General features: G+C 48.4%; 1 protein-coding gene across 2 annotated transcripts; it reads left to right on the top strand.

Annotated features, from left to right (window-relative positions):
• Nucleotides 1-546: 546 nt before the first annotated feature.
• On the top strand, nucleotides 547-26,781 carry STK40 (serine/threonine kinase 40). 2 transcript variants are annotated; one of them, XM_082233245.1, is made up of 11 exons: nucleotides 547-673; nucleotides 13,422-13,535; nucleotides 15,750-15,835; nucleotides 16,149-16,292; nucleotides 17,423-17,650; nucleotides 18,229-18,281; nucleotides 20,678-20,793; nucleotides 21,037-21,181; nucleotides 21,282-21,401; nucleotides 22,597-22,681; nucleotides 23,663-26,781. In XM_082233245.1, the coding sequence occupies exons 1-11, from the start codon at nucleotides 553-555 to the stop codon at nucleotides 23,879-23,881; spliced, it is 1,431 nt and encodes a 476-aa protein (XP_082089371.1). In that variant the 5' UTR covers nucleotides 547-552; the 3' UTR covers nucleotides 23,882-26,781. The 2 variants fall into 2 exon arrangements, with proteins under 2 accessions (XP_082089371.1, XP_082089372.1); XM_082233246.1 differs by lacking the exon at nucleotides 547-673 and adding an exon at nucleotides 6,558-6,682.

The raw sequence follows: 26,781 nt of genomic DNA, 5'->3' as shown, positions 1-26,781 counted from the left end.
GTAGGATCAGGGAGACCAGGGTTCAAATCCCTACTCGGCCATTAAACATGTGCGCCGCCTTGAGCGTCGTAGAGGAAAAGGTGGGAAGATAAGAGTTATAAAAATAAATAAATAATAAAGCCCCCTTTCCCCCTAGGCCAGTTCCAGGAGCAGATTTGGTAGAAACAGCTAGGCCAGGTTTCTCATGTGTTTTGCTTTTTTAATAATTAATTATATTTAAACACGTTGCTCCGAAAGAGAAATAATAAAGATAGATTAATACAGTTAACCTATGGTATTTAAAGTGACGTCAGTCGGAGCCTGCCAATCATACCCCGCGTAGGTCTTTCATTCGCCCTCGAGTAGGTGAGGGGCAGGGCTGATTTCTTACCGAAGGGAGGGGTGGGGGACTCTCGAGTTCACCAATCCTGCACCGGCACTCCCTGCCTACTTCCCCCCTTCCTCTCTTCCGCCCGGCCTTGCTTCTGTCGGCGCCATCTTTGACACAGGCCGAGGCTCCGGGGAAGAAGATGGCGGCGGCGGCAGCCTGCGGGGGCGTGGCCGGCGTTAGCGATGACGGCAGCGTCGCGTCACGTCCGTTGTCAGGTGGCGGAGTCGAAGAGCCCGAGTTGGCTGGGACAGGCAAGAAGCGGACGGTGGCCGGCGGGGCCGGGCCCGGAGGCGGCGGCGATGGGTAAGAAGGGGCAGGCCGCCCCCTGCCCGCCCATCTACCCCCGCCGCGGTGCGCGCGAAACCTTCTCTTTCTCGGGGCGGGGGTGGGAAAGGGTAGGTAGGGTTGGAATGGAGTCTCCTGGTAGAGGGCATGGCTGGCCGGCTGACCAGCTGGTGTCCTGAGCAGGAGCCCTCCCGCCGCCTCTCCTCCTCCTCCCGTACGGCAGCAGCTTTGGCTCTTATGAATGGCTCAGCCGCGGCAGCCCAGCAGGGAATGGAATCTCCTGCCAGAGGGTCTGGCTGGCAAATTGGCGTCCTGTACAGGAGCGCTCCCCGTCCTCCTTCCCACCCCTCGTTCAAGGACCAGCCGTGGCAGCCCAGCCCTCTACGTACTCCTTGGACTCCCGTTGCAGTTGGTGTGCAGGCTTTCTTGGGAGTAAGCCTCGCTGAGCTCCACGGGGTGGCCTTCCCAGGAAGGCTGCTTAGGGCACGTAGGACTGCAGGGGGAGCGGAGCCGAGGGGGTTAGTAGATCTGGCATACGGTGTTTGGGGCGGCGGAGAGAGGGACGGGGAATCGAGGAGGGGGGGACCAACGTGCCCCTTTGCAAGCTTTTAAGCCACCACGCCCCTCCTTCCCCATCTCCGGCCTCTCACTGGGATACGGGTTTGTGGAGACAACCCCCTGAACACCTTCGTTGCGGAAATCAGTCGCTCATCACCGGCATACAGTCCCCCCCGTCCCCAAAAAGAAACGGTTGAAGACTCCCGCTCTGTTCCTTGCAGGGCGAGGACAGAGTTGCTTTGGCCATGGCTGCTTCTCACCCTCAGGTTTGCCCTCGTCTGCAGTCTGGCCTACTCCTTCCGTTCAGAAATCGGCCCCCTGCTCACTGATGTTGCCCCTCTACTTTGATCCTTTCATCTTGGTCTCTTGCATTTCTCTTCATACACACCCTGCTGGCCGCTCTGATTTCATGTCCATTTAATGCTGTTGCAATCAGAAAAATATGGGGGGGGGGCGACGTTCAAGCCCTCTTTTCTCTCTTTCCCTGCCTGCCCCCAGCTGAGACTCTTTCCTCTCCCTTCCGTGACCACGCCTCCTCCCATCTTCCCCCCACCCACCGGTACCCCACACCGGCCAGTTGCTTTGTTTCTGGCATGTGTGCTGCTTCAGCTCCTCTACCTGACCCCTTCCAGGGCTGCTGCAGCATGCCATAATTCCCCACACTGCCATCCCTTCCTGCTCAAGAGATCTGTGCTTGGCTTTGCTCATTTCTCTGGATGGGGATGATAGATTAAGGAAAGGCTGCAACCCATGAGGGCTTTCCTGTGGTGGTGCTGAGTGCAGGGCAGGAAGGAAGGTGAGAGGAAGGACTCTTGGCCCAGGAGAGGCTGGGAGCCCACATGTAGTTAGAAGAGCACTTTTTCAGGGGGATGAAAACAATCCTTGTTCAGTAATGACAGGTGGGCTCCTTTGCAGAGCTAAGAGAAATATGAGGGCTCAGCCTTCACCCTGCAAGTAACGGGCAACTCGTTTTGTGTATAAAAGTTATATCACAAGAATTTGCTTTTTGCCCTCTGAGAAAGTGTGGTCCCACAGATCAGGATAGTCTTTGTGGTACCCTCTGGATGCTATTGGATTACAGCTCCCATCAGCCCCACTCAATGTGGTCAGTGTTCAGGGACCACTATCACTGGATGTGGTGGGAACCTGGCTATGCCCAGCTCTGCCACGGCAAACCATTATCTCTGCTTATTAGTGAGCATGGCTACTGTGCTGTAGAGTTTTTGAAGCACTTCACCATCATTATCTAAACATGATTAGCTACAGCTACTATCTCAATGTGGCTAATGTGGGAGCTGAGTTTGAAGGGAAAAAAGATTGGCAGTGGCCATTGTAGGAGAAGAGATATGGGGGAGAGAGGGAGCTTCCACATTGCTGGCTCTTAGCCACTATACTTGCTCCTCTCAAATGAGAATAATGGCACTTGTGTTCCATGATGCAGAAAAAGATCTTGCAGCACTTTTGCACCTTAACAGCTCCTTGCTTTCTGCTGTGACTCCACTTGACAGCTGTGGGGGAAGTTCACAGGTCTACCACTGGCTAAAATGTTGAGGTGGGACAAAGTTTTCCCAGTCCTCTGACTCTGGTGTCACCAGTAGCTGGAGCAGAGGTATAACCCTCGCCTCTGCTCTGTCTCTGTCTCTGTCTCCAGAAGTCTATGGAAGCAAATTTCCTTAATGAGAGAAAGCTATAGAAATTCTACTAACAGCTACTCGAATAAGATTTGGAAAATATATATATATGGCAGTTTGATCCTCGTGTCCAAGAACTTGAGATATCTTTGACCTAGGAATTGAAAAAGCTTTCTAGCCCGAGAGGGTCACTGTTTCACAGGTCTTCAGCATGTGGAGAACTATGAGTCTTCTTAGGTCTTCTGATCTAAGCCCTTCTCTCTCTCTTGCCTTGTAACATTTGTTTTTAATTGCAAATATACATACTGAGTACAAATAGAGTAAGCCTTTCTCCTCTGTAGGCTTACTTTGCCTCTGATTCCATTTGTGTGATTTTGGGCAAGCTTGTCTTATAAAACAGGCCCAGAGTTCAGAGCTTGCTCTCCTTTCATGTGTGTACCACTCTCTTCCCTTTTCAACCTGAAGCTTCTCGGGGCTGCTTCTCTGCTCAGGTCTTCCTTTTTCTTGTCACGTTGATAATGCTGCAACTTAAGGTGTGGTTTTATAGTAAGGTGCAGTCCACCACTTCAGGTGGAGAGAAAGGTTGAGAGACTAGGCTTCATTTTACAGTCCTCTCTGCAGGTAGTAGCTTGGTTGTGTCTGCTGGCTTGCAGACCCAGCCATAGCCTCGTAGGAAAGTCAGGTAATGATACCCATGATGGTGATCCGTAGAAATCATTGGCATTCCTGTTACCTTACACAGAATCTGTGTAGCTTGTAAATCTTGACAACTTTTTTTAAAAAAACCTCTCTTTGATTTCTGATAGCTTCTATGACCCTTGGATATGCTCTGTAATTCTGATGGGAAGCTGGGGGATGGGCAGTGAGAGGAGGTGATTTATGGGCATAATGAATACATCTGATATCTTGTGCTTGAGGTCTTTACGGAGGAGTTAGTCAGGTATAGAGTTAAAATCTTAGCTGTCAGAGATGAAAAACTTGGCTTCCTGTGTCTTCATGTGCATGAATGAGAGTGAGAAAATGAAAGGCAGGCCATGTAAATACATCCTGTGGTTTGCTTCTGGTTATGTGTTAGTTCACGGGCAGGCTGCATAGCACTTAACCTGATGTGCTTTTGTGGGGTCTATTTGGCATTCTGAGCGTTCTGATCTTACTTTTAAACATGATTCTAGCCCTGATTACAGCGCTACACCCCAGAAGTAAAAAGCAGTACTCTAGAAGCATTATTGTTTATTAAATTTATTAGTTGCTTTCTTTTTTGCCGCAACTCAAAACGACTTAGAGCATTTTAAACAAAAACACAAGTTAAAACCAGCAAAGAAAAATCTCTACATTAAAACGCTCCATCCATGCAAAAATGCCACAGATAATTAGAAGCCAGAGGCCTGGATAAAGAGGAATACTTTTGCCTGGCACAGGAAGATATGTAGTGATGGCACCAGGCAAGCCTCTGTAAAATACAATTGATCAGAGCCCAAAGTAACAGAGTCAAAGTGTGTGTTTGCACACATGCACATATATTTGGGTTTGATCTCTAAATCCATATAGCAAGATATTTTTCCAAGGCTGGTTCACATTTGTCATGGGTATCATTTTCCAAATAAATGCAGTGTTTTTGCCAATGGCTGTTGGTCTTCTGATCTGTTTGGATAGATGAAGCTGCTTTATGCTGGCTCATCAAGCCTACTACTGTCTAATCTGATGACAAGGAATGTGGAGACCTCCAGATGGTGTTGGGCTAAAGCTCGTATTAGCCCCAGCTAGCCCAGCCAGTAGTCCAGTATGATGGGGGTTATAGTGCCACAATATCTGGAGGGCACCATGTTGGCTGTTCCATCTAGCATGCAGCTGTGTGGTTTCTTCCCTTCCTAATCGAAGGTGCTAACTAAAGATTGGACCTGGGATTTACATGCAAAGCATGGACTCTGGCCTTGAGCTATGGATCTCCTCTACGGACATGACAAGCATAGCGTGTGCAGATTGCAGGTGCAGATACTGAGCAAGATGCTCATGTACTTCTATTTCAGTGCATTAGCTCCATCACGGGGTCCAGAGGGTGGCAACACAAGAACAGGCCTTTCCTGTGTTGCCTCCGTTTGTAGAATGCTCTCCCTAGGGAGGCTCACCTGGCACCATGGTTACATATCTTTAGGTGCCACCCAAAAACATTCCTCTGTTAATGATTTATGGCTTCTTAATGCTATGTGTGTTAATATATTTTCTCCTTTGTTTTAATTGTATGCATGTGATTTTTTTTGTTTTGTTTTTGTAAATCACTTTGAGTTTCTTATAGCAAGAAAAAGGGACAAATACATTTTCTTAATAATAGCAATAATTATAGCTCCTCAATGAGAAACTTTGGTGACTGATAGCACAGAAACCTGTCCTTCTTGAAACAGGTGCCTGACCCAGGACGGGTGTGCACAGGTCAGTGGTTCTGTTTGGGCTGCTATTAATTTGCTCTAGGAGAGGCAGCAACCAGATTAATCAATGCCTCCTGTGGTTCCCAACCCTCGCCCCACAGACCACTTGAAAAGTGATGCAGGTCTTGGCAGACCACGTGATATTTCTGCCTGTTGTAGTAATTGTAATATGCTGTGCTAGACACTGGGTTTTTTGTTTTTTTGCATTGCTTCTTTTACTTCTCATATTTGGGTTTTATTGTATTGCAATTTGAAATCAAATGGTAAAATACAATGTAAGAAATAAGAGAAGCAATAAAAATACGATTAAAAACAAGTATGAATGTTGAATGTGATGGATTGCCGCTGTCCTGTCTTCAGCCACAAATCCACAGCCACACCTCAGACCACCTGACAGGGCTCAGAGATTGCTGGTGGTCCACAGACCACAGTTTGGGAACCCTTGATGTATCTGTTCTTCAGGAATCCCCAAGTGGCAAAGCTAAGGAAATCTAGGTTCACTAGTCAGGCCCAGAACAATTTAACTTCACATAACTTCAGACCCCTTTTTTCCGGGCCTGGGGTCCTTTGTCATGGACAAGCAGTTGTGTCCCCTCACTCGTGCTTGGAAAGGTCTGTTTGCTCCATATGCCTGTGTCTTCCATATTGCTTTCTGCCTGGCATCTGGCCCACAGAGACCATGTTTTTCCCTGCGGATTGGGTTTTCAGTGAGTTTCTCCTCTAAAGTTCCACATGAGGCCACAGAGCAGAAAGGAAAAGTGTCCTGGCCCCATCTTTCAACCAAGAGGCCAAGGGCTGTTTGGGGGTTTGTGTTTGCTGTTCAAATCTTTTGTAAGTCGTCTTGAGACTAACTCAATCAAAGGCAAGTTATAAATAAAACAGCAAGGGACTTCTGAGAAGAAGGCCTTCCCTCCCTTTCAAACTCCATTGGTTGAAGTGTCCATTTAAAACTGGCTTCTGGCTCTGGGGATGAAGGTTTTGGAAGAGTGCAGCTGTTAGGTATCATGACCAGGCTGGCTTACTATTCTGGAGTGCCATGGCCTTCCTCCACTCGCCCCACTCTCCTTATCCGTATGACCAAATGTGGGCAAGCCTTGTGGCTTGCTCTGAGCTAAACTTGCCAAACCCACATAGCTAGCATACCTTCGGCCAGTGAACGGCACTAAAATAAGTTTGACCAGCGAACGGCCCACTGGGTTGCTGATGTCCCAAGGAAAACAGAGTTTTTTGCCTTTGAGCAACAACTGGGGCATGTGTAAATATTATTTTGGGGAGACATTCTAAAATTTTTCTGGAAACATTTGAATTTATTTCTCCCCCCCCCTCAGCTGTTCTAAATCTTTGGAAATCTCATTTAGCATGTTTGTTTGCCTAATAGTGCAATTCTAACAATGTCTGCTGGGGCTTACTCCCAGGTAAGTGGGGTTAGAATTACAGTCTTACAGTTTTGTTTGTCTGTCTTGTTTATTAACCTATCATGTTCCTTTTTTGAGCTGTAAGTTTCCTCCCCAGCCCCTGTAGCCCAAGTCAGTGAGCTGAAATTTTGGGTTGGGGGAGACCAATAAAGTGCTGTTAGCGTGGCTTAAGTATTATAGTTGGGGGGGGGAATCAAAACTTTACTTGGAAAATATTTTTATTGACATACGCAGAAATACATTAAGACCTGACAGCTCAGTAGCATATGCTTCCCACAAATCATTGGATTTTAACAGCACAGTCCTATGTCTGCTTCCGCAGAAGTGAGTCCCATTAAACACAGTGGAATTTACTTTTTATAAAGTGTGCTTAGGATTGCAGCATGAAGGGAAAATGAAGGATCTGAAGACTGTTAACGTACTCATTTTACAATGTCTGAAGAGTTCTGTGCATAAATATATGTGCTTCCTAAGTATAGTCACCTAAATATCATACAATTAAAACATCGATTTTAGGTTTGAGTGGTATTGTATCTGTCCCAGTTGCCCAATCTGAGTTGTGTCTGTTCATTATATTACCAATCTTATGAAGTAGTGCATTTCTAAAAGTGGAACGTTTACCTTCCTTTGAAAAAGGTAACGGTGGGAAATTTCCTACCCAGCATTACTACTGGGTAGAAGAACTTTGCACTGAGTTTTTTTGTGTCTCTGTGTAATGAGTATGTCAGCATACATACAACTTTTTTGCTTTTTACCAAGGTGAGCTCCTTTGAGATTTTGACTGATGGAAAAGTCTTTGCCCTCTGTGAACCTTCTTATCACAGCCTTTAGCCTATCAGTGAATGGGATCTGATCAAAGTACATACAGTAGTACCTTGGGTTAAGTACTTAATTTGTTCCGGAGGTCCGTTCTTAACCTGAAACTGTTCTTAACCTGAAGCACCACTTTAGCTAATGGGGCCTCCTGCTTCTGCCGGAGCACGATTTCTGTTCTCATCCTGAAGCAAAGTTCTTAACCCGAAGTACAGTACTATTTCTGGGTTAGCGGAGTCTGTAACCTGAAGTGTATGTAACCTGAAGCATATGTAACCTGAGGTACCACTGCATTGGATTGGTCAGACAGGGGCAATCAGACGTTGGCACTTTCCTTGCATGGGTTCACTAGTAAGGTGTTTAATATTTGTGTCATCATGGATCAAACCTCTTGTTTAAATATCTGTATCACCTTTGGGGTCATCAGTTATGTAGCAGCACAACATGCAAAAACTGCACATTACAGCAGCTGAGTTATGGTTGGAAGTGTCAGTGTGACAAAAGGCTGAAAGTGAGACCTGTTTGCTAATCCTGTTTTTTATTAGTCACCAAAGAACACTTTGGGGGTGTATTTTCAGTGGCATAATGGGGCATCAAGCTGGAGTTCCGTTGGCGGTGAGAGCTACCAAACAGGGAGCAGGACTTTGCTAAGAAACATATACACAGTTGTAGATAATCCTGTTCTGTGTTTCGGGTGCTATGTGGCAGCATGCAGTGATTATCAGGGCTAGGAAAGTATCATTCCAGTGCAGAGGTATTGGAATGTTGTGATACTTTTAGGAACCAGAGTATCTTCCAACTGTAGGTGTAGGTTAGACTGATGAGATGTAGAGAACTGAACAAGATATACCTGTATGTGTGTTTGTTTGTGTGTGTGTGTGTGTGTGTGTGTGTGTGTGTAGTGGATATTCTCTTGCATGCTGCTCAGGGTTCTCTTGCAGAGGATTAGAAGGGGGCTAGGGGGTCACGCTGGCCACGTGACCCGGAAGTGTCTCCGGACAGCGCTGGCCCCCGGCCTCTAGATGTGAGATGGGCGCACAAACCCCAGAGTCTGTCAAGACTGGCCCATTCGGGCAGGGGTACCTTTACCTTTACCTTTAGGGGGTCACTTAGCCCAGTCCCCTTTACAGCAGATACAGCATCCCTGGCAGACAACTGGCAGTCTTTGCTTAAACAACTCCAACAGAGGTGCCCATCTCTGCCCAAGGTAATATTACCGCTAGGGCGTTCCTCCTGATGTTTAGCTGAAATCTTCTTCCCTGTCATTTCCACCTCTTGATACTCGTCCTTCGTAAGATGTCTGTGCACAGTGGTAAGCAAACCAGGCCTTCACCGGTCTGTCCTGACTGGTGACAACGAGAGAGTTTCATCACAGCCCTGAAATCTTCCAGGTCCTATCTTGTGAACATGAATACTCCAAAATCTACAAGCTACTCCACCTGCCCAGCTGGTAAAGAAAAGGTCTCACCAGAGATTTCCTATCATACATGGAGATATCTATCTCCAGATATCTGAAGGGCTGTCACATGGAAGAAGGAGGAAACTTGTTTCCTGCTGCTCCAGAGGTTATGACCCGCATCAATAGATTCAAATTACAAGAAAGAAGGTTCTGATTAACATCAGGAAGAACTTTCTGATGGTAAGAGCTGTGGAACAGGCTCCCACAGAAGTTGGTGGAGTTTTTTTAAGCAGAGGTTGTGTGGCCATCTGTCAGGAATTCTTTAGCTGTGATTCCTTCATTGCAGGGGGCTGGACTTAGATGACCCTTAGAGTTTCTCCCACCTCTACAATTCTAGTATTCTGCAAGGCCACCTTGGATAGAACTTTTAATCCAAAGCAAACCTTCTGGTCCTTCCAGTCTGTTCCCACCATTTCTGGAGCATCAGAGAAGAAACATAACTTCCTAAGCGCTGGAGAAGTAGTTGTGTGATATATAGCACGGCGGCACTTGGGTAAGGCCAGCCTCATTTGTTTGGGGCCCTGCCTTTCCTCTTATCCCTCCCCTCCCCTCTGCTTCTGGTTCCTACTGGGCTGGTTATATGAATTGATTGGTATGGTGCATCTTGAGCCCTGTTCACGTGCTATTTAAGCGTGTAACTTAGCACGTGAGAAGCTTGTGGGGAGGGTGCTAGCTCTCCCCACCCCCATTTCCAATGCTTTCCACTAGTGTTCCAAAATGTACAGAGACAAGAGGCTTCCTGCTACAGACGGCTTCCCTTCAATTTGTGGAAGGTGATGAAAACAAGCTGGGGGCACAGCTACTGTGTTTGTCATGCAGTAACTTGCATGCTTAAACAATGCCTGAGTGGGGCTCTAATCTCTAGTTTTCCAAAGTCCCTGGTTCTTCTGTTTTCCAGCTGCATCAGCCTTTGTTCAGGGCTGAAAAAAATCCAGACGCCTGATGATAGGTATTTGATTCTGGTGCCTAGAAAGCCAAATACTGAAATAGGCCTAAAAACATACTGCTGGCACCAAAAAGCCAGGTGATGTCACCTAAGACCAACCTTCACCCACCTGGTGCCCTCCAAATGTTTTGGACTACAACTTTTCCTTAGCCCCAACCTCTTTTATAGAGTTCCCTGGTCCAGGGCAGATTCACACTGGCGCACTGCCTATCCAAGAGAGCTTTTAAAAAATACTTATTTACTTACTTACTTATTTTTAAGCCTGCCTCAACTTTGTGCATCTTCTGTATGCTGACGGTCCCATGCACAATCCCTAGCATGTCAGGGCGCTCACCAGCATGCACCGCGTCTCCACTACAGCTGCCAGAAGGATATTGGAAATTTCCACTTCCATTTTAATCTTCGGAACTCCATAGTTAGTTGAAACAAGCCAGTTTCATAAACTGTGGCTTTAAGCTGCCTTTTCCCCATTGACGGTTGTTAAGGCTAACCACAGTTTGTTGGGGTTCAGGCAGCACAGCAAACTATGCTTAACCTAAAACGCAAGCCAAACTCCCTCCTGCTTCTCTGCACCAAAGGCAGGGGAGGGGAGGGGCTGGCTGCAATGCCTGCTCGTAATGCAAAACATTGGTTTAGATTTACCTCCGTACCAGGTCGTCTTCTATATCCCGTATCCGTTTGCTTACTTCCCCTGCAGCAGATGGCATTGTCATCAAGAACCACTCTTGCCATGCTCCTCTCTTTATTAGGAAAGATTTCCTTCTAAGGACTCATCAGTATTTATTGGGTGGGACTGCAGGCTTGTCTCCTCATTTCTAGGCACATTTTTTTCTCCAGGAATTGTTTAGGGTTGGGGAACCTGTGGACCTCCAGTTGTTGTTGTACTCCTGCCCACATCAGCCTCAGCCAATGATTAAGGATGATGGGAGTTAAACTCCTCACTCTCTCCCTGCAGCGCTTTATCTGCCGTGTTGCCTCTCTTCTCCCTAACAGCAACCACAGACACCCTGAGAGCTCTGAGGGCTAAAAACACAGTTCTCCTTGTGTGGCTTCGCTGTCATCCTGCATAGCTGGGCTTTGCGGCATCTTCAGCATCTCTGAAACGGGGTTTCCTTGCACAGAACTTGCAGGCCAGTTGTGTTGCAGATTTTGGAAGCCAAGAGGAGGTGGCCAGAGGGTGGGCTATGGTTCAGTAACAGAAGGCGCTGCGCTCGGCTGGCTGCTGCTTGCAGGCCACGCAAAGTAGAATGAAGCAGATGTTTACTTTTGCTCTTCGGAGGCAGCCAGATCCAAATCTGGGGGCCAAAGTGCAGAGAACAGCTGGCTTTGAATCAGGCTGCAGCATTGCTGCCTTTCCGAGCCACGTGATTGTGCTTTTGGCACCACAATACCGGCATTTTGGCACCTAGAAAAGCTGTGTCCTGCAACCTGGATAAATTCTGCCAGTTACATATTTTCCTCTGTCTCTGCCGATGGTTGCAGCTCAAACCCCAGGCAGTAGCAGTGACTGCTTAGCTCTAACCCCCCCCCCCCCAACTTTGAATGTCTTTACTGGGCATAGATTTCCTCATGGATTATTGTGAGTGCAAAAAATACCTTTATATTATAAAAAAAAGTTGAGATTTTCCAGATTGCTGAATTCTGTGCTGCGTTTGGGTGATCTGACATACATTTCTGCTCTCAGCCCTCCTGCATTGACTGGTGCTCTGTGGAGTCTTTGCTGTTGAGTTTATGATTCTCGGTCTGGAAGAGATGGGCAGGCAAAGCTGGCCAGGGAGACCTGTTCTTGTGTACCAAGTAAACTCAGAGAGGCGAATGGGAATGTGTTGTGAGATTTTGGATGGCTCTTTTGGTATCCCACATTCTCCCCTTTGACCGTAATAAGGCAGTGCCCTTCTGCCTATTCTCCTCATGAACAAACAGATCTTCTTCTCCCATAATCTCTGCCACCAAGTATCAGCTGAAGGCAGGTGACAGCAGCTCTTGGAGGGTTGGCTGAGCCCACAGTTTCACCATAGCTTCTGTGTATTTGTTTTATCAGTGAACTTTCACAGGGTGAGAAGCCCGAGGGAGATCCCGGCCAGATTCCCCCATGGGCTCCCTTTGTTCCTCTTTTGACAGAACATCAGCCACTGCTGGGAGATCCCCTTGGCCCCTTGCCACCTGGGCGGCTCTCTGTCCTGGCAAGGCTGCAGCAACAGCTGACATTTCAAGTTTGATGACAAATGGTGCCCGCCAGGAGTCTCCAGGGAGAAGTGACTCATCTCCTCTGCATGCCTGTCAACTTCAGCAGCGTGGGAACCTCTCTCGTATTTCCCCATTGTGTCACATTATGCTCAGTTGCTTCAGCCTTGGGTGGGTGGTCCTGTGTGCCAGGGGCTGAGCAGGCTCACAGTCCCCATTTTGAAATCCCTCTTGTGTTTCCAAAGACCACCCTCAGCCCTATTTTCCTGGATGCGTGTAGGGTGATGCCTCTTAAGGAAGGTGAATGTGCTTTCAATTCAGCCACCATTCCTTAGGCTCTTGGCTCCAGAAGCTGCAATGTGGGCAGCTTCAATGCCACTGCTTCAGTTTGTGGCCACTGCTGGTTCATAACAGGAGCACCTGGGCCTTTTTACATCTCATCTTATTTGACTCAACCTTAGAGGCGGTGTTCACATTATTGGTGCCTTTCTGTTCTTGTATGAAAAGTCTAAATGTGCTTGGATTTTGGCTGTGATTGCAAAGCAACAGTCCTACATAACAAGGCTGTGACAGCTGCTGCAGCTGCAGCTGAGCCTCTTTTATCTGTGGATCACTTGAGGCCAATCTGGTGTCTGATCCTGGGCATTGGACAGGGGCACAGTTAATTTCTCTTAGCCTTTGGTTTGCCTGTATGTTTCATCTGCGACCTTTGCCCAGGGTGGGCAGTATCTGCTGGCTGTGAGTGCATGGCAAAGGCAATAAAGAGGGTTGCACAGCCATCTTTTCCCAGGGGCTGTCCCTGGCAGGGATGGAATAAAGCGGGAGAGAGTTGCATTTATTGACTTGAGGACAGCGTTCAGAATTAGCCAGGCACCAGTCGCACTTTGCACCCGGCTATGGAGCACTTGCGACCAAGTGAAGATGCCAGGATGGTGCCTGACATCTCCATCATCTGGGGATCATTGTATCTGGACTGTTTTCACACACTAATACCCCGTCCTGTAGAATTCTATCACTTGTTTTTTATAGGCACAATTAGAATGCATTTCTGGAACCAAAATGCTTTTTCTGTGCAGCTTGATCAGGAGCAGTCACTATTAAGAAAAAGGTTGGAATAAGCCAGTATATACATGGACTGTCTCTGGATCAAGTAGCTTTTCTTCTTTAAGTTCTCAAAGTTCTTAACCTAGCTCAAGGTTGTCATCTGAACTAGCCAGATGTTTATATGAGAATCAATCTCAGTCAGTCCATTGTTTGAAAATTAAGACTTTAGAGACATTTTACCCCAAAACGGCAACTAGATATTCTCACAATGAGTGTCTACTCTCTTTCCCCAGAACTCAGAATGAACCAGCGAGTGTCCGACAGAGGGGGCGGGGAAACATCCACCAAGGCTTTCTGCCCGGGAATTTCCAGCAGCAACACCAAGCGGGCAGGACCTTTCATTCTCGGTAAGCAGGAACAGAGCCTGTGATCTGCTGCATTGCACCTGGCGAAGGCAGGCTGCAGCCTACCCTGTGCTTCCTCTGCAGCTGGCATGCAGAATGCATGTTAATCAAATGTGCATAGAGCTTGCATCGGGCACAATTAATTCTCTGGCAACATGGTCATATTCTGCCCACCCCTCTGGCATCTGAGATCCCTCCAGATTCAAGCTTATTTTCACAGCCAGGTGGCTTAGGAGTTTTTGTTTGTTTTCTAAATTTGGTAAAAGGGGGAATAGGTAAGGTTCTGAAGGAGAGCTCTGTCCCTGGTACCACATTGGTGCTCCTCTGTAGCACACAGTGTTGCTCACCTTACAGCTAAGTCACTGCTGCTTACTGGGAAAGTAGGAGGAGCAAGGTGGTGGGGAGGTCAGTGCTGTGCAAACACACCGGCAGAGATGCTGTATTGTCTCTGCTCCTGCCGACCTCCTTGCCCCTCCCACTCTCCCTCCTGGTAAGCAGCAGAGACTCGGCTGCCGTCATTCAAGCACTGCTCCACAGATCTGGCCCTGACTTAGAGCACTACCTTTCTCCTTTTTGTGGTTTGCTGTGTCCAGTGCCCAATCCTGGCCACCTTGTTTCCTTGTGATATAGCCCAAGTGCAGCCTCCAAAGGTCCTGTGGTGGTTTAGACTATGCTGGCAACCACTGAGCAGCAGGAGGGCTTGCGCCAAAAGTAAAAAACAGCCAGGCTCTTCTGGCATGTGTGACGTTTCTGCCATGATCCAATTCTGGAGGAGGTGCCCTTTCTTGTATCTCCTTAAAATGTAGGTATGCTTTCCCTCTATTTAGATGTGCAATCAAGAAGAATAGTAATTTAGTTCTAAGTTACCAGATACCATTCCGTCTTTATATTTCCTTATTCAGATTAATTCCAGGCTGGTACATACTAAAATACCAATCAATAGCACCAAATACACTTAAGCCCACTACAATGATAATATAATAAGATGCAGTATGGTCCAGGATTATAAATGCAGTCATTAACCATAATCACTTAAATTAGTTTGAATAGATTATTGCATTTAATATCTAATCCATATCTATTCCTCAGAAAGTTTAGAAATAATGTTCAGTGGTGATGAAACCTTTGTCCATCCGTCCCCCAGCCTGCCATCTCTTAACTGAATGTTCTCAGTAATATTGGCAATTTCTACAATAGTCCAAATCTCGAGCAATCACATTTTTGTTGATGTGACAAAAACAATTGACTCTCCACTTTTCTGTAATCACTATTTTTGCAGCTGACAATAGTTTTCACACTAGCCCCTAATTTTCTTTCTTTACTGTGTCATTCACATAACCTACTGACCTCAAGAGAGGATCTAGTGGCATTGTGTAACCTCATGTTAGGCATAATGTGTAGTTAGCTTGTTTTGGAAAAGGATTTCATTTACAAGCAAGCTCACCATCTGTGGTAGAAATTAGCCATATTTTGAGTACAGCACCAGCCATGATCTGTGGCTTTTTAAATATTCTAAACTGCCTGTCTGGGGTCAGATACCACTTACATAGTTTAATGATTCTCTCCTTTTCCAGCAGATGGTTTGAGGTGAATCTCTTGCAAATATGGAGTGTCATATCTGATATGATATATCTGAGCCATTCATTTCTCCCTAGGCTTCTTAAAAGCTATTAACAACTACTATGCAAAATTTAATAATATACTGTACATTTTTTTACTTCTTACCATAAATTTTTGACACCAGATTATTTGAACTACTGGATTAGTATGACAGTACTTCAAAGTCTTACTATTTTTAGAAATACAACTGTTGAGATGTAAATATTGGAGCCAAAGGAGCGGTTTCCTAATTTTTCAAGCATATCTGTTCGACTCACTTCACTAACACAAAGGGAGACAGTAAAGATAATCCTGGACTTTAAAAATATATATATTAAAAAACCGTATCCCATACTTCCTAAACAGCAGTCACACAAACGTCGTTTATGTGGCCGCTGTTTTCTGTTTCTTTTCATCAACCCTCACTTGGGGCTGCAAAGCATTTGGGCCTCCATGCTCTGAAGCTCTGTGTGACTTACAGAAAGACATGTAATCCATCCCGGGCAGGGAAAGGGAACTTCCTGATAATCAGGGTCGGCAGCTGAACTGCCAGCAGTGAGCAGTGTAGGTGATGAGTCAGAAGAAGCAAAGTCCATTGTTCTGCTTTTGCCTTCTCAGGGCCTCGCTTGGGCAACTCCCCAGTTCCGAGCATCGTCCAGTGTTTGGCAAGGAAGGATGGGACAGATGACTTTTACCAGCTCAAGGTAAACACCAAGCAGGTGGAATCCTTTTTTCTGGAGAAGAGCTGGCCAGGTTGCGCAAGCATCGGCAGCTGCTGCAGTCTGTGGCCTTGTTCCTTCTGTGATGGTCAGCCTTTAAACCGCTGACACCACAGCACAAAGTGCTGCCAGGGTGCTGCAGCTCTGCCCAAGTCCCCAAAGGTCGGGCACCAGGGTTTCCTTGGTCCAGCTGTAAATATTCCAAGCACAGAGTTTGATGTTGGAGCTTGTTGACTTTCGAGAAAGAAATGCAATATGTGTGTGTGTGTTTTCTTTTCTTTGTCTGCTTTCCCCAAAGATCCTCACCTTGGAGGACAGGAATGACAAAGGCACGGAAACCCAGGAGGAGCGCCAGGGCAAGATGCTGCTCCACACAGAGTACTCGCTTCTCTCCCTCCTGCACAACCAGGACGGGGTGGTCCACCACCATGGCCTTTTCCAGGTAAGCACAGCCATTCTGGGCACACTGGAGTTCTGTATCCCTGCTCAGCCCAACCGGTTGCATTTTCTATCAGCTTTTGCCCTTTAGAGAGATGTGGGGCCTGTGTTCCTCAAAAGACACTGCACACCTATCCAGCCGCTCTTGTGACCGTGATTGCCCCCATATTTGCTTCACTTATATGTCACTCTATTGATATTATAGTGTTTGCAACATGATCCACCCCCCCAAATGCTATTATGGTTATTATGAGCTTCTTTGAGCTCAGCATCTGTTATCTGAAAAGTGGAATAAAGTATTTAAAAGCTGCTTGCTGAGGCTGCCAGTGCCACAGTGACTCCATGTTTTGCAATCATATTGCAACAATTAAATATCACTCTGTTCAGGCTTTGCTACAGTCTTCAAGTTCTTCTGACTGTAACTTGTTTTACCCGGTTTTAATATTCTTACATTGTTGTAACCCACCCTTGGACTTTATGGTGAAGGTAAGAAATCGCAGTTCATAATACAGACTGCGGGTGACCCACGCTGAAGTGTTTAGGAATGTTCAGTGGAACATTCAGCAGTTCAGCCTTTTGAGTCTGTGGCACATTAGTGGGAAGAATTCCAGCACACTTCCAGCAATAAGCCCTTTTCTCAGGCCCCCCACCAAACACACACATCCATCCATGTAAATTCAGCACATGACTGAAGAAGGTGAATGGGCCAGACCTGCCACACATGCTGCTGTTGTGCTGGTGGAAAAAGACCTTTTTGGAAAGGAGGCTTTTGAAACAGAAGTGCTGCATCCAGTATTAGTCATACTTGGAATATACCCATTGAAGTTAATGGACAGGACTGACTTAGGCCCATTAATTTCAGGAGGTCAGCTCTGAGTATACCTTAGTTTCCTCCAATCCCAAAACCATAACTGGGCTCTTTATTGCATGTCTGTGATCATGCAGGTGTAGAGTTTGGGGTTGGCTGTGACCTCTCATGCCAAGGAGTGGTGGCCTAGATAGGGGTCTTGGCTTTTGGGAACTACACAAGCAGCAAGTATGGGGGTCAGCCACTGATGGATGGAAAGGCCAGTTTGGCACCATCTCTCCCAGATTAAAATAACGGTTGCCTCCATCCTTGTTGGGGCTCTGCAGGACCGAGCCTGTGAGCATGTGGAAGACCTGGAATCCAACCGGATGGTGCGTAAGATGAAGAAGCGCATCTGTCTGGTGCTGGACTGCCTCTGCGCCCATGACTTCAGTGACAAGACAGCCGACCTCATCAACCTGCAGCACTATGTCATCAAGGAGAAGCGCCTCAGTGAACGGGAGACCGTCGTGATTTTCTACGATGTTGTGCGGGTAGTGGAAGCCTTGCACAAGGTAGGGTGTCTCTACTTGTCTCAGGGAACTGTGAGGAAGATGTGGGGCCCTTGTGGGGTTTTGGCAGCCACGTGGCTGTGTGGGAGGCCTGGTGCTTTGGTGGGGGGCATGGGGTCTGCCGATGCTGAGTGAGAAAGAGTTCTGTGCAAAGCATCTTCTTATATCCAACTTAGTTGGTGCAAAAGTCTTCAGGTCATAAAGAGCCAGGTGAAATGAACACGTGATCTTGATCCACTCCATTTTCTGCAAGCACAACTTTAGGGTTGGGAGGATTGAATTAAGCATTTAAGTTTCTTATCTTACCAAATAATCTACTTTGTTCTACAGTGGTACCTCTGGTTATGAACTTAATTCATTCCGGAGGTCCATTCTTAACCTGAAACCGTTCTTAACCTAAGGTACCACTTTAGCTAATGGGACCTCCCGCCGCGCCGCTGCTGCGCGATTTCTGTTCTCATCCTGAGGTAAAGTTCTTAACGCAAGGTGGTGCTACTACTGGGTTAGTGGAGTCTGTCACCTGAAGTGTTTGTAACCCAAGGTACTACTGTAACAGTATAAATTCCCTCTTGTCTTTCTAGAAGAACATTGTGCACAGAGACTTGAAGTTGGGGAACATGGTGCTGAACAAAAGGTGAGCCCCTTTTGCAATTTTCACTCTGGAACATTATTTGCAGCTGGTGGGATTTCTGCGGATTGAGGTGGCACGCCAAAGAAAGTTGATCTCCTGTATGTGCTGGGAAACACCTGCCAAGAAAGCTCTTGCTTTTCAGTCTGTGCATCCACACACAAATCAAACAGCAACATTAGAAGGCGGTGTCCTGTTTGCTTGTTTTTCCCTGGAGAAAGCACTTTGGCCTTCCTTAGGAGTTTAGCGAGGTCACAGGAGAAAGAAACTGGAGGAGGGAGGCCATGTCAGTCTCATGCCCCTAGACATCTGATGCGGGCACTTATGTTGCAGCCATGTCATTTGTGTACCAGTTCAGGGTTGACCTCGTAAGAGCCTCAAGTGAGATGAGGCCAACTAGTTTGATAATCAGAGTGTACCGTATTTTTCGCTCCATAGGGCGCACCAGACCATAGGGTGCACCTAGGTTTTAGGGAGGGAAATAAAGGGGGGGAATTATCTCCCCCCCCCCCAGGTCCAGGAGCGGCGGCAAGATTGCTCGCAACCTCGCCGCCACTCCCAGAGCTTAGGGGGCGGGGAAGCCCGAGCTTCCCCCAATCCCAGCCCCAGAACAGGCCGCGCTCCCACCGCGCTCAGAAGGCTTGCGGATAGTTGCCTGAAGCCTGAAGAGCAAGAGGGGGTCGGTGCACACCTGCATTCGCTCCATAGGACACACACACATTTCCCCTTCATTTTTGGAGGGGGGAAAGTGTGTCCTATAGAGCAAAAAATATGGTAACTTCCAATAGCTGCCACTGCCCTCTCCCTTCCTTTGCTCCCATACAACTCGGGGTCACAATGAGGAATGCCACTGACAGCTCCATGCACCCCTTTAAACAAGATGTTATCTCACATCAGTAGGTTTTGTATCCATTGCTTGCACACACTCACATGCTCCACATAATGTGACTCACATTTCTGGCAAGACTTTGCCTGTTCAAGCCCCTGCCACCCACAAGCACAAGTTATATCTGTTCTGAAACATACAAGGCATGCATGTAGCTTCATGTCTGGCTTGTGAGCTTCTTGGAGATACTTGAGCTGCTGCATTTGGAAAAAGGATACTGGGTTAGATAAACCTTCTAGGGCCGCTCTTACACTCCTAAAAATGAAAATCCCAGGGATCCAGCAGTGTTTTGCATTCAAGGTGGCCACAAGGCCATGTTCTTGTGGGCATGTTCTTGTTTCTGTTGCCACTGCTGCATTAAAAGCGCATCAAATGGCCTCGTGGAGCGAGAGGTGTGAAGCAGGCAAATATCTGTTGAGCAACGACCTGGTAGTGCAGAAATGCCCTTTGGGTGGCCCTCGCTCATCCAGGATCACAGTGAGGCAAATGATGCCATTTCTTGCTCCTTCCTGATCCCCTGTGGGATGAGGTCAGTTTTTGGCTGCCTGAAAACAGCCATTCATACATTTCACAGCTGAAGCACCTTGGATGCTAATCTCCTGATGGCTTCATTGCCAAGAAAACATTGTCGTCTGCCAGGAGGACATGGCGGATGTTTATGAGCTGAGGCCGTCCTCCACCCCTCGCTCACAGGAGAGTCATCAGGAGCTGGCTGTTTGGAATGCTGACTTCTTTCTGTCTTTTAAAAAAGTCTCAGTTAATTTAGCCAAAGAACATCCAGGCCTGCTGATTCTTGTGCATTCAGGCCTCTTGCTCCGCCATCCCTCCCTCCCACTCCCAACTTCTCAAAAGTCTGCTCGTATTTCTTGAGTGAAGGTCAATAAATCTGACACAGATGAGCAAAACATTTCAGTGGAGTGCCAGGCCCCCAACTCTCAGGGGGTTAATGCAACTTTTGCCATCTTAGGGCTCTCCGCATTTGTGGAGGACTGAAGGATGTTTTAGTCCAAAACGTCTGGAGGGCATCAAGTTGGTGAAGGCTGAATCAGGGTTTTGAGGACGATTCTTCACACTCTGAACATCAAAGTTTAAGCTGAACCTGAGGTCACTAATTTAGGTAGATAGCCAGCAAAATATTTATACAGTGCTTCTCCAAGTTGCTCAGGCCAATGTATATGGTCATGCATCCATACACCCACATGCCCTTGCCAACTACCGCATGAGGTAGGCTAGACTGAGAGAGTTACTCACTGGTCTTAGGTCACCCAGAGAACTTTGCAGCTGAAGGGAGGGTTTGAATTTGTGTCTTCCCAGCTAATCTGCTGCACCACAGTGGCTCTGAATAATTCTGATGTGTATGTCATACCAAAAGCCCCATTTGGTCCATCCACTGTTGTTAGCTGCTTGGCATTATTCCTCAGAGCGGCCTTTGTTGACACCCCAGTCATTCATACCACTCCAACACCCCTCACTCCCACACCCCGTTACCCAGCCACTAACTTTTTCTCCCCTTCAGGACCCACCGAATCACCATCACAAACTTCTGCCTGGGGAAGCACTTGGTGAGTGAAGATGACCTCCTGAAGGACCAGCGTGGGAGCCCCGCCTACATCAGTCCTGATGTCCTCAGTGGTAGGCAGCAGCATCCCGTGGCAGCCCCCAGACCTTTCTCCCAAAAGGGCCTCCTCCCTCCTTTGCACGCATGACATCGCAGGCATGTGACGCGGCACTGAGCCCCTCCAATGTTGGGCCCAAGATGGGAACGTGAGACCAGCCCAAAGGCTGGTTGCTTAGCGCCTCTCCTTTGTCTTCCTCCTCCTCCTCCTCCTGGATGGGCTCTGCTAACTCTCCAGGGCCGTCTCTCTCTGTTTGCAGGCAGGCCGTATCGTGGGAAACCCAGTGACATGTGGGCCCTGGGCGTGGTCCTCTTCACCATGCTGTACGGGCAGTTCCCCTTCTACGACAGCATCCCCCAGGAGCTCTTCCGCAAGATCAAGGCTGCTGAATACACCATCCCCGAGTAAGTGGGGGTCGGGGGCATGCCTGGCCACGGGGTTGTGGGCCTTGGTGTCTCTGGTTTGGTAGCTCCACTGCCCCTCACTCTCGTTCTTTCCTAACAGAGATGGGCGGGTGTCGGAAAACACTGTGTGCTTGATCCGAAAGCTGCTCGTCTTGGACCCTCAGCAGCGCCTGACCGCCTCCGAAGTGCTTGACTCCCTCAGTTCCATCATTGCTTCCTGGTGAGTGTGTGGTGGAAGGGGATAAAATCCTTCAAAGAGCCCTGCAGATGGATCAAGCCAAAGGCTCATCTCACCCTTCCAGCCCAAAGCTGGCCTGTGGTAAAGGAGTGAGCTTTGTTGGGAAGGCTGGGTGGAGGAGTCTTTTGTAAATGATTTGAACATTGGCCAAAAGACACAGGAAGTGTTGTCTCAACTTCTTGGGAAGGAACACCCTGGGCCATGTCTCTTGTTTCTTAATGGTGGATGCGGCATAATTTCACCCTCCTCACCTTGCTCCCTTTGCTAGAAGAGCATCTTCTTGAGCTAAGTTTTATACCCTGCTACCAAGACCCAAGGGACGCGGGTGGCGCTGTGGGTTAAAGCCTCAGCGCCTAGGACTTGCCGATCGCATGGTCGGCGGTTCGAATCCCCGCGGCGGGGTGCGCTCCCGCTGCTCGGTCCCAGCGCCTGCCAACCTAGCAGTTCGAAAGCACCCCCGGGTGCAAGTAGATAAATAGGTACCGCTTACCAGCGGGAAGGTAAACGGCGTTCCGTGTGCTGCGCTGGCTCGCCAGATGCAGCTTTGTCACGCTGGCCACGTGACCCGGAAGTGTCTCCGGACAGCGCTGGCCCCCGGCCTATAGATGTGAGATGGGCGCACAAACCCCACAGTCTGTCAAGACTGGCCCGCTCGGGCAGGGGTACCTTTACCTTTACCTTACCAAGACCCAAGTACCGAATCAAGCACGAGAAGCCACCTTTACTTACTTCTCAACTAAATGGAAGCACCCCATTTGTGTCCTTCAGTGCCCAGCCCAGGGGAAGGCTTGCCTTTCTTGACAGTGGGCACTGTGGAAGACCTCTTACAGTTCTAACTACCAGGTCTTAAAAAAGATATTGTAGAGCTGTCAAAGGACAGTCAAAAGGATCCTGGGGATGGAACAACTGCCTGCAGCATGTGTTGAACAAGTGCCTACAGCACTTGACCCTTCGGTCCACTGATAAAGAAGCATCCATAATAACCATTGCACCATGTTGCCCCCACCCCGGTCCTGTGCTGCTGCTTCACATGCTGAGAAATGGTGAGGTGGGTGGGTGGGCAAGGCTCCTGGGTGCCGTGTGTGAGGGTTGCCGTCTTCCAACTGGGGGCTTAGGCCACCTCTGAGGTTGTCACAAATGTGCCGCTTCCTGACCCACCAGCCTGTCTCTCCTGCAGGCAGTCCATGTCCCTGCTGAGCGGGCCCTTGCAAGTGGTGCCTGACATAGACGACCAGGTGGCCAGTCCAGAAAGCGCACACGAGGTAAGACCTGCCTGCTGAGCGGGACCACTTGCCCTTGGGGGAGGCGGGCTCTGCGGCCCGATTGGATGGTGTGTCTTGCTTGATTTGCATATTTTCTGCAAGCTGTGCGGAGGGTCAAAGGAGCTCCGTTCCATTCTGAAGCCCCATTCTCAGGTGGCTTGATCCCAGATTTTGCTTCCAGAGCCACATGGGAACTCTTTGGTGTGCATGTGTGTGTGTGTCTTTCAGACAGAAGCTGTGAGGACATTTAGTGTGATCTGTTTTCTAGTCAGAAATGAAACAAGCAGGGCAGAGCAGGTACCCAGCAGCATCTGTCTCTGCTGGCCTTGGGGCGCTTTTTCCATCAGTTGGTTCCCAGCTGATGAGGAGTGATGGCTGGGGAAAACGAATGTCTTGCTGAGAAAGCTCTCTGAGATAGCAACACATTTTTAAACCCAATTGCAATTTTAATGCAGATTCTTAAGTATTATTAAATGCTACTGCGGATCTGAAGTCAACCACCTGTGCCTGTCCATGAAATTCAGCTGGTCTCTTGGCCTCCTTTTTTCTCTCTCTTCACCTGCAGGTGGCCCCTTCCCTTCTTAGCTGACTCCACCTGCCTTCCCTCCAGGCCCCTCCTGCTTTCCCTTTGGCAGTTGGACTGTTTGAGGACATTCCTGCCAAATATTAAGAGCCCCCAGGTTGTGTTCAAGTGCTGCAAATCTGGCGGCTCCTTGCAGCAGAGACCTTTGTCGCCTCTCAGAGCTTGCTTTCAAGTCATATGCCCACTGCTCTGAACGAATCTGGGATTCCCAGGTGCTTGAACATGGAGGGGTGGGAAGCGACTTGTCAATGCAGAAAACGAGCCTGGCAGGCTTCCTGGTGTGTGCAGTGGAGCAGTGAGCTTGTGTACAAATGCTGGGGGGAATGGGGGATGCTGTTGCAAGCAGGTCTGGCCCCTACCTTCCTGGTGGTTTCTAACAGGGCTGCTTCTCCTTGCAGGCGAAGGTGACGGAGGAGTGTTCACAGTACGAGTTTGAGAACTACATGAGGCAGCAGCTGCTGCTGGCCGAGGAGAAGAACACGCTCCATGAGGCCAAGAGTTTCCTCCAGAAGCGGCAGTTTGGGAACATCCCTCCGGTGCGGCGCCTGGGCCACGACGCCCAGCCAATGAACCCCTTGGACGCGGCCATCCTTGCACAGCGCTACCTTCGGAAGTAGCTCCTCCCACCCCACCGTGGGTCTCTTGCCCCCGACGGGGCGTGCGACAGCGACAGCCAGGTCCCAGGATCCCTCACAATGTAGCAGTCTTTCCCTGTGTGCTGAGTGCTCAGTGGGCCTCGCCTGCTGGGCTTTGCCCCCCCCGACCCCGGAGGGGGCAGCAGGGGAAAGACCCCAACTGTCTGGGGAAATGGCTGGCGGATTTTAACTCCACACCTAGACAGCTAATCTGCTTTTAATCATGACTCTGAAATCTACCTCTCTGCCTCTTTTTAACCACACTGTTCTCTGGACTGAAACGAGGAGCGTTTTTTGGCAATGTTTGCCCCCGCAGGCTTCATTTCTGACGCAGACGTTGGACTGCTGCGGAGACCACGTGGGCCGTGCTTCGCTCTGTCTGGTTTGAATAAGCTTAATCATTTCCCCCTCCTTTCTTCCCTCCCCCCTGGTGGGTTTCATGAAAGTAACTATTTCTTAAACCCTCTTCCCCCATCCCCTTTGTTCTATTTTTAATTTAACACCTGGTTTGAATATATTTTGTGTAAACGTTGGTTTCGGGCCCTCTGCGTGACCACAGGCTTAGCAAATGGGTTGCCTCCACTACGAGCTTCTCTCCACGTGAGAAAGCCTCACTCTGCAGATTCTGACCTGGGGAAAGAGTTCCAAACCAGGGGCTGTTTAAAAAATGTAGCTTTTCTGAGGGCCCAAACCTCCCTTTTCCAATCACTTTAATTATTTGGGGATATCCTGGGAGGGTTTTTGTTTTGTTCTGTCTTCCTTTCTTTTTTAAATGGTAGCTTTTGAAAGGTGCAGTAACGTTGCATTAATTCTGTTGACATTTCTCCCTCCTCCTCCTCACCCACACTGGTACGGCTGAAGGGATAAATCTGTGAAAAATGTGAAAAGGGTTTGCTTGCTTCGTTTTTGTTTTGTCCCCTATCCGCCCCGCCCCCCCAGGCTGTCTCAGGTTCAGACATGCCTGCTGGTCTCCACTCCTTGATGTGCTCTTTGCTTTGTCTTGCCATTGCCATCTTGTCACAGACAATTCCCCCACCATGACATTTATTATTATTTTTTGCGGGGGTGGGCAGGAGTGCCCCCTGATGCTGCGCAAGCGACAGGTCTTGCTGGGACTGGGCTGGATCATTTCTGAGCCTCGTTTGTTGGAACTGGATGCCTCTCTTGCCAGATAAGCTGTTCTCAAGCAACCCTCCCTAGGCTGTTCTGCCCCATTTCCACTCCCTTCCCGTTTCCGGTCAGCCTTCATCACCCTTTCAAAAATTGTCTCAAAATGTGAGGTGTCCCCTCCCCACCCACCCTGTTGAACCACTGGGTGCCAGCAGAAGCAGCATTGCAGTATCCAGGAAGCGACACTGACCTGAAGGAAGTTGGCTCAAGACCTCTGCAGTCTGGCTGGTGTGGCCCTGAGATGAATGAACCAGCCAAGGACAACGGCCTCCCTTAGTGTGAATGTTTTTGCATGGTTCAAAGAGGAGGACTAGCAAAGGCTGTAGATTCTGAAATATGACTTCAGCACAAGGAATTCTTTTCTACTGACGAGAACTGCAAAAGAATTCTGCAAATCTCTTTAAAAAGAGAAAAGAAGAAAACCAACCACGTGTAAACTTCCTTGCAGAACCTTTGTGCCTGATCTACACTCCCCTCCCCTCTGTAGGGCAGACTCTGCTTTGGCTGTTCTCTGGCTTTCTCATCGTTGCTAAGTTGGGAAACAGAGATGGAGTTAGGGAAACCCAGGAAAAGTTTATTTTGCTCTCTCGCTAGGGACGGACGGTAAGCAACCCCTCAAAGGTCACCAGCCCCCCATGCAGTCTCGCCAAGAAACACAGCATAAACCTGTCTATAAGGCATTAGCTCTGTGGATCAAGCCAAAACTGGATTGGTAAACGCTAACAAGCTTAATGGCACCCCTTGCTTGGCCCAGGTGGGGGCAGTAAATTTGGGCTCCCATTTCACAGCCCCTTCTGTGAGCCAAACCTCTCCAGGTGAGCCAGTTGCTGTAGGCCTCTGGATCTTGTGTCCTGTGGCCCAGCCTCCCTGGTGGTTTTTGTGACTGTTGCTTGCAGCACCATCATAGCCCACAAGATGGAGGAATCCCTCTGTCCGGGGGGGGGGGGTTAAGATATTTCCCCCACTCCAAATCTGAGTTGCCCATAATGTCATCTGGAAGCACATGCGAGGTGTCCTGCTTGAGCGGGGCCTGCACACCTCCAAAATGAACTGTTCTGCTGAAGACAGACCCTTAGCAGTTTCCCTCAGTCCTACCTACAGCTTTCTATGGGGTTGCAGTCCCAGCTGATGTGTTTTCTTAACAGTATTGGAAGGTGGGGGAAGAAGTGTAGGATGACAGGCGAGGTGTGGGCCAGCTTTCACGGCAACTTTCTAGTCCACTTCCCAAGCAGGAGGTTTCTGTGGACTTCTCCTCTGCCTGGAATATTTCCTGTGTCAGTAGCAATAGAAGCCCCCTCTCAGAATTCAGGCAGGGCAGACACTGCTCCCTCTGCTTCCTTTCTCTCTCTCATCTCCCCTTCACCAGTACTGACCATCTTCCCCAGCAGAGCTGGCTGTGTGTTTTGCATTGGGACTCTCTCCATCCTAAAAAAACATAGCAATACTCGACAGGCTGTCAAGCTGTGTGCTCCGCCCAACTCTGGACATGGTGATGAAAAGCAAACTGAAAGGAAATGGGGAGTGAGGGTGTGTGGAAATTGGGGTGAGCTGTCTGGGTTGTGTTTTTGTGGATTACAAGCTGGGTGAGACACCAGAGACAAAAGATCCTATTGTAAAAAAATTGCAAAGATAATTTGTATAGAGACCTATTTTTGTATTACATCCAACTATTCCTGCATGTCAGCAATAAAATTTCATAATGTAGAACTAAA

Source organism: Podarcis vaucheri (genome assembly GCF_965113315.1).
Source record: "Podarcis vaucheri genome assembly, chromosome: 7".
Classification (NCBI taxonomy): domain Eukaryota; kingdom Metazoa; phylum Chordata; class Lepidosauria; order Squamata; family Lacertidae; genus Podarcis; species Podarcis vaucheri.
This window is presented reverse-complemented; position numbering and strand designations above follow the sequence as displayed.

Bases quoted from the DNA above. Each gene is read 5' to 3' on its own strand.
- STK40 (XM_082233245.1), top strand. From the start codon at position 553: ATGACGGCAGCGTCGCGTCACGTCCGTTGTCAGGTGGCGGAGTCGAAG. The intron at 15,836-16,148 runs GTAAACACCAAG...CTTTCCCCAAAG, and splicing joins ATGACTTTTACCAGCTCAAG to ATCCTCACCTTGGAGGACAG. The intron at 20,794-21,036 runs GTAGGCAGCAGC...CTCTGTTTGCAG, and splicing joins CAGTCCTGATGTCCTCAGTG to GCAGGCCGTATCGTGGGAAA.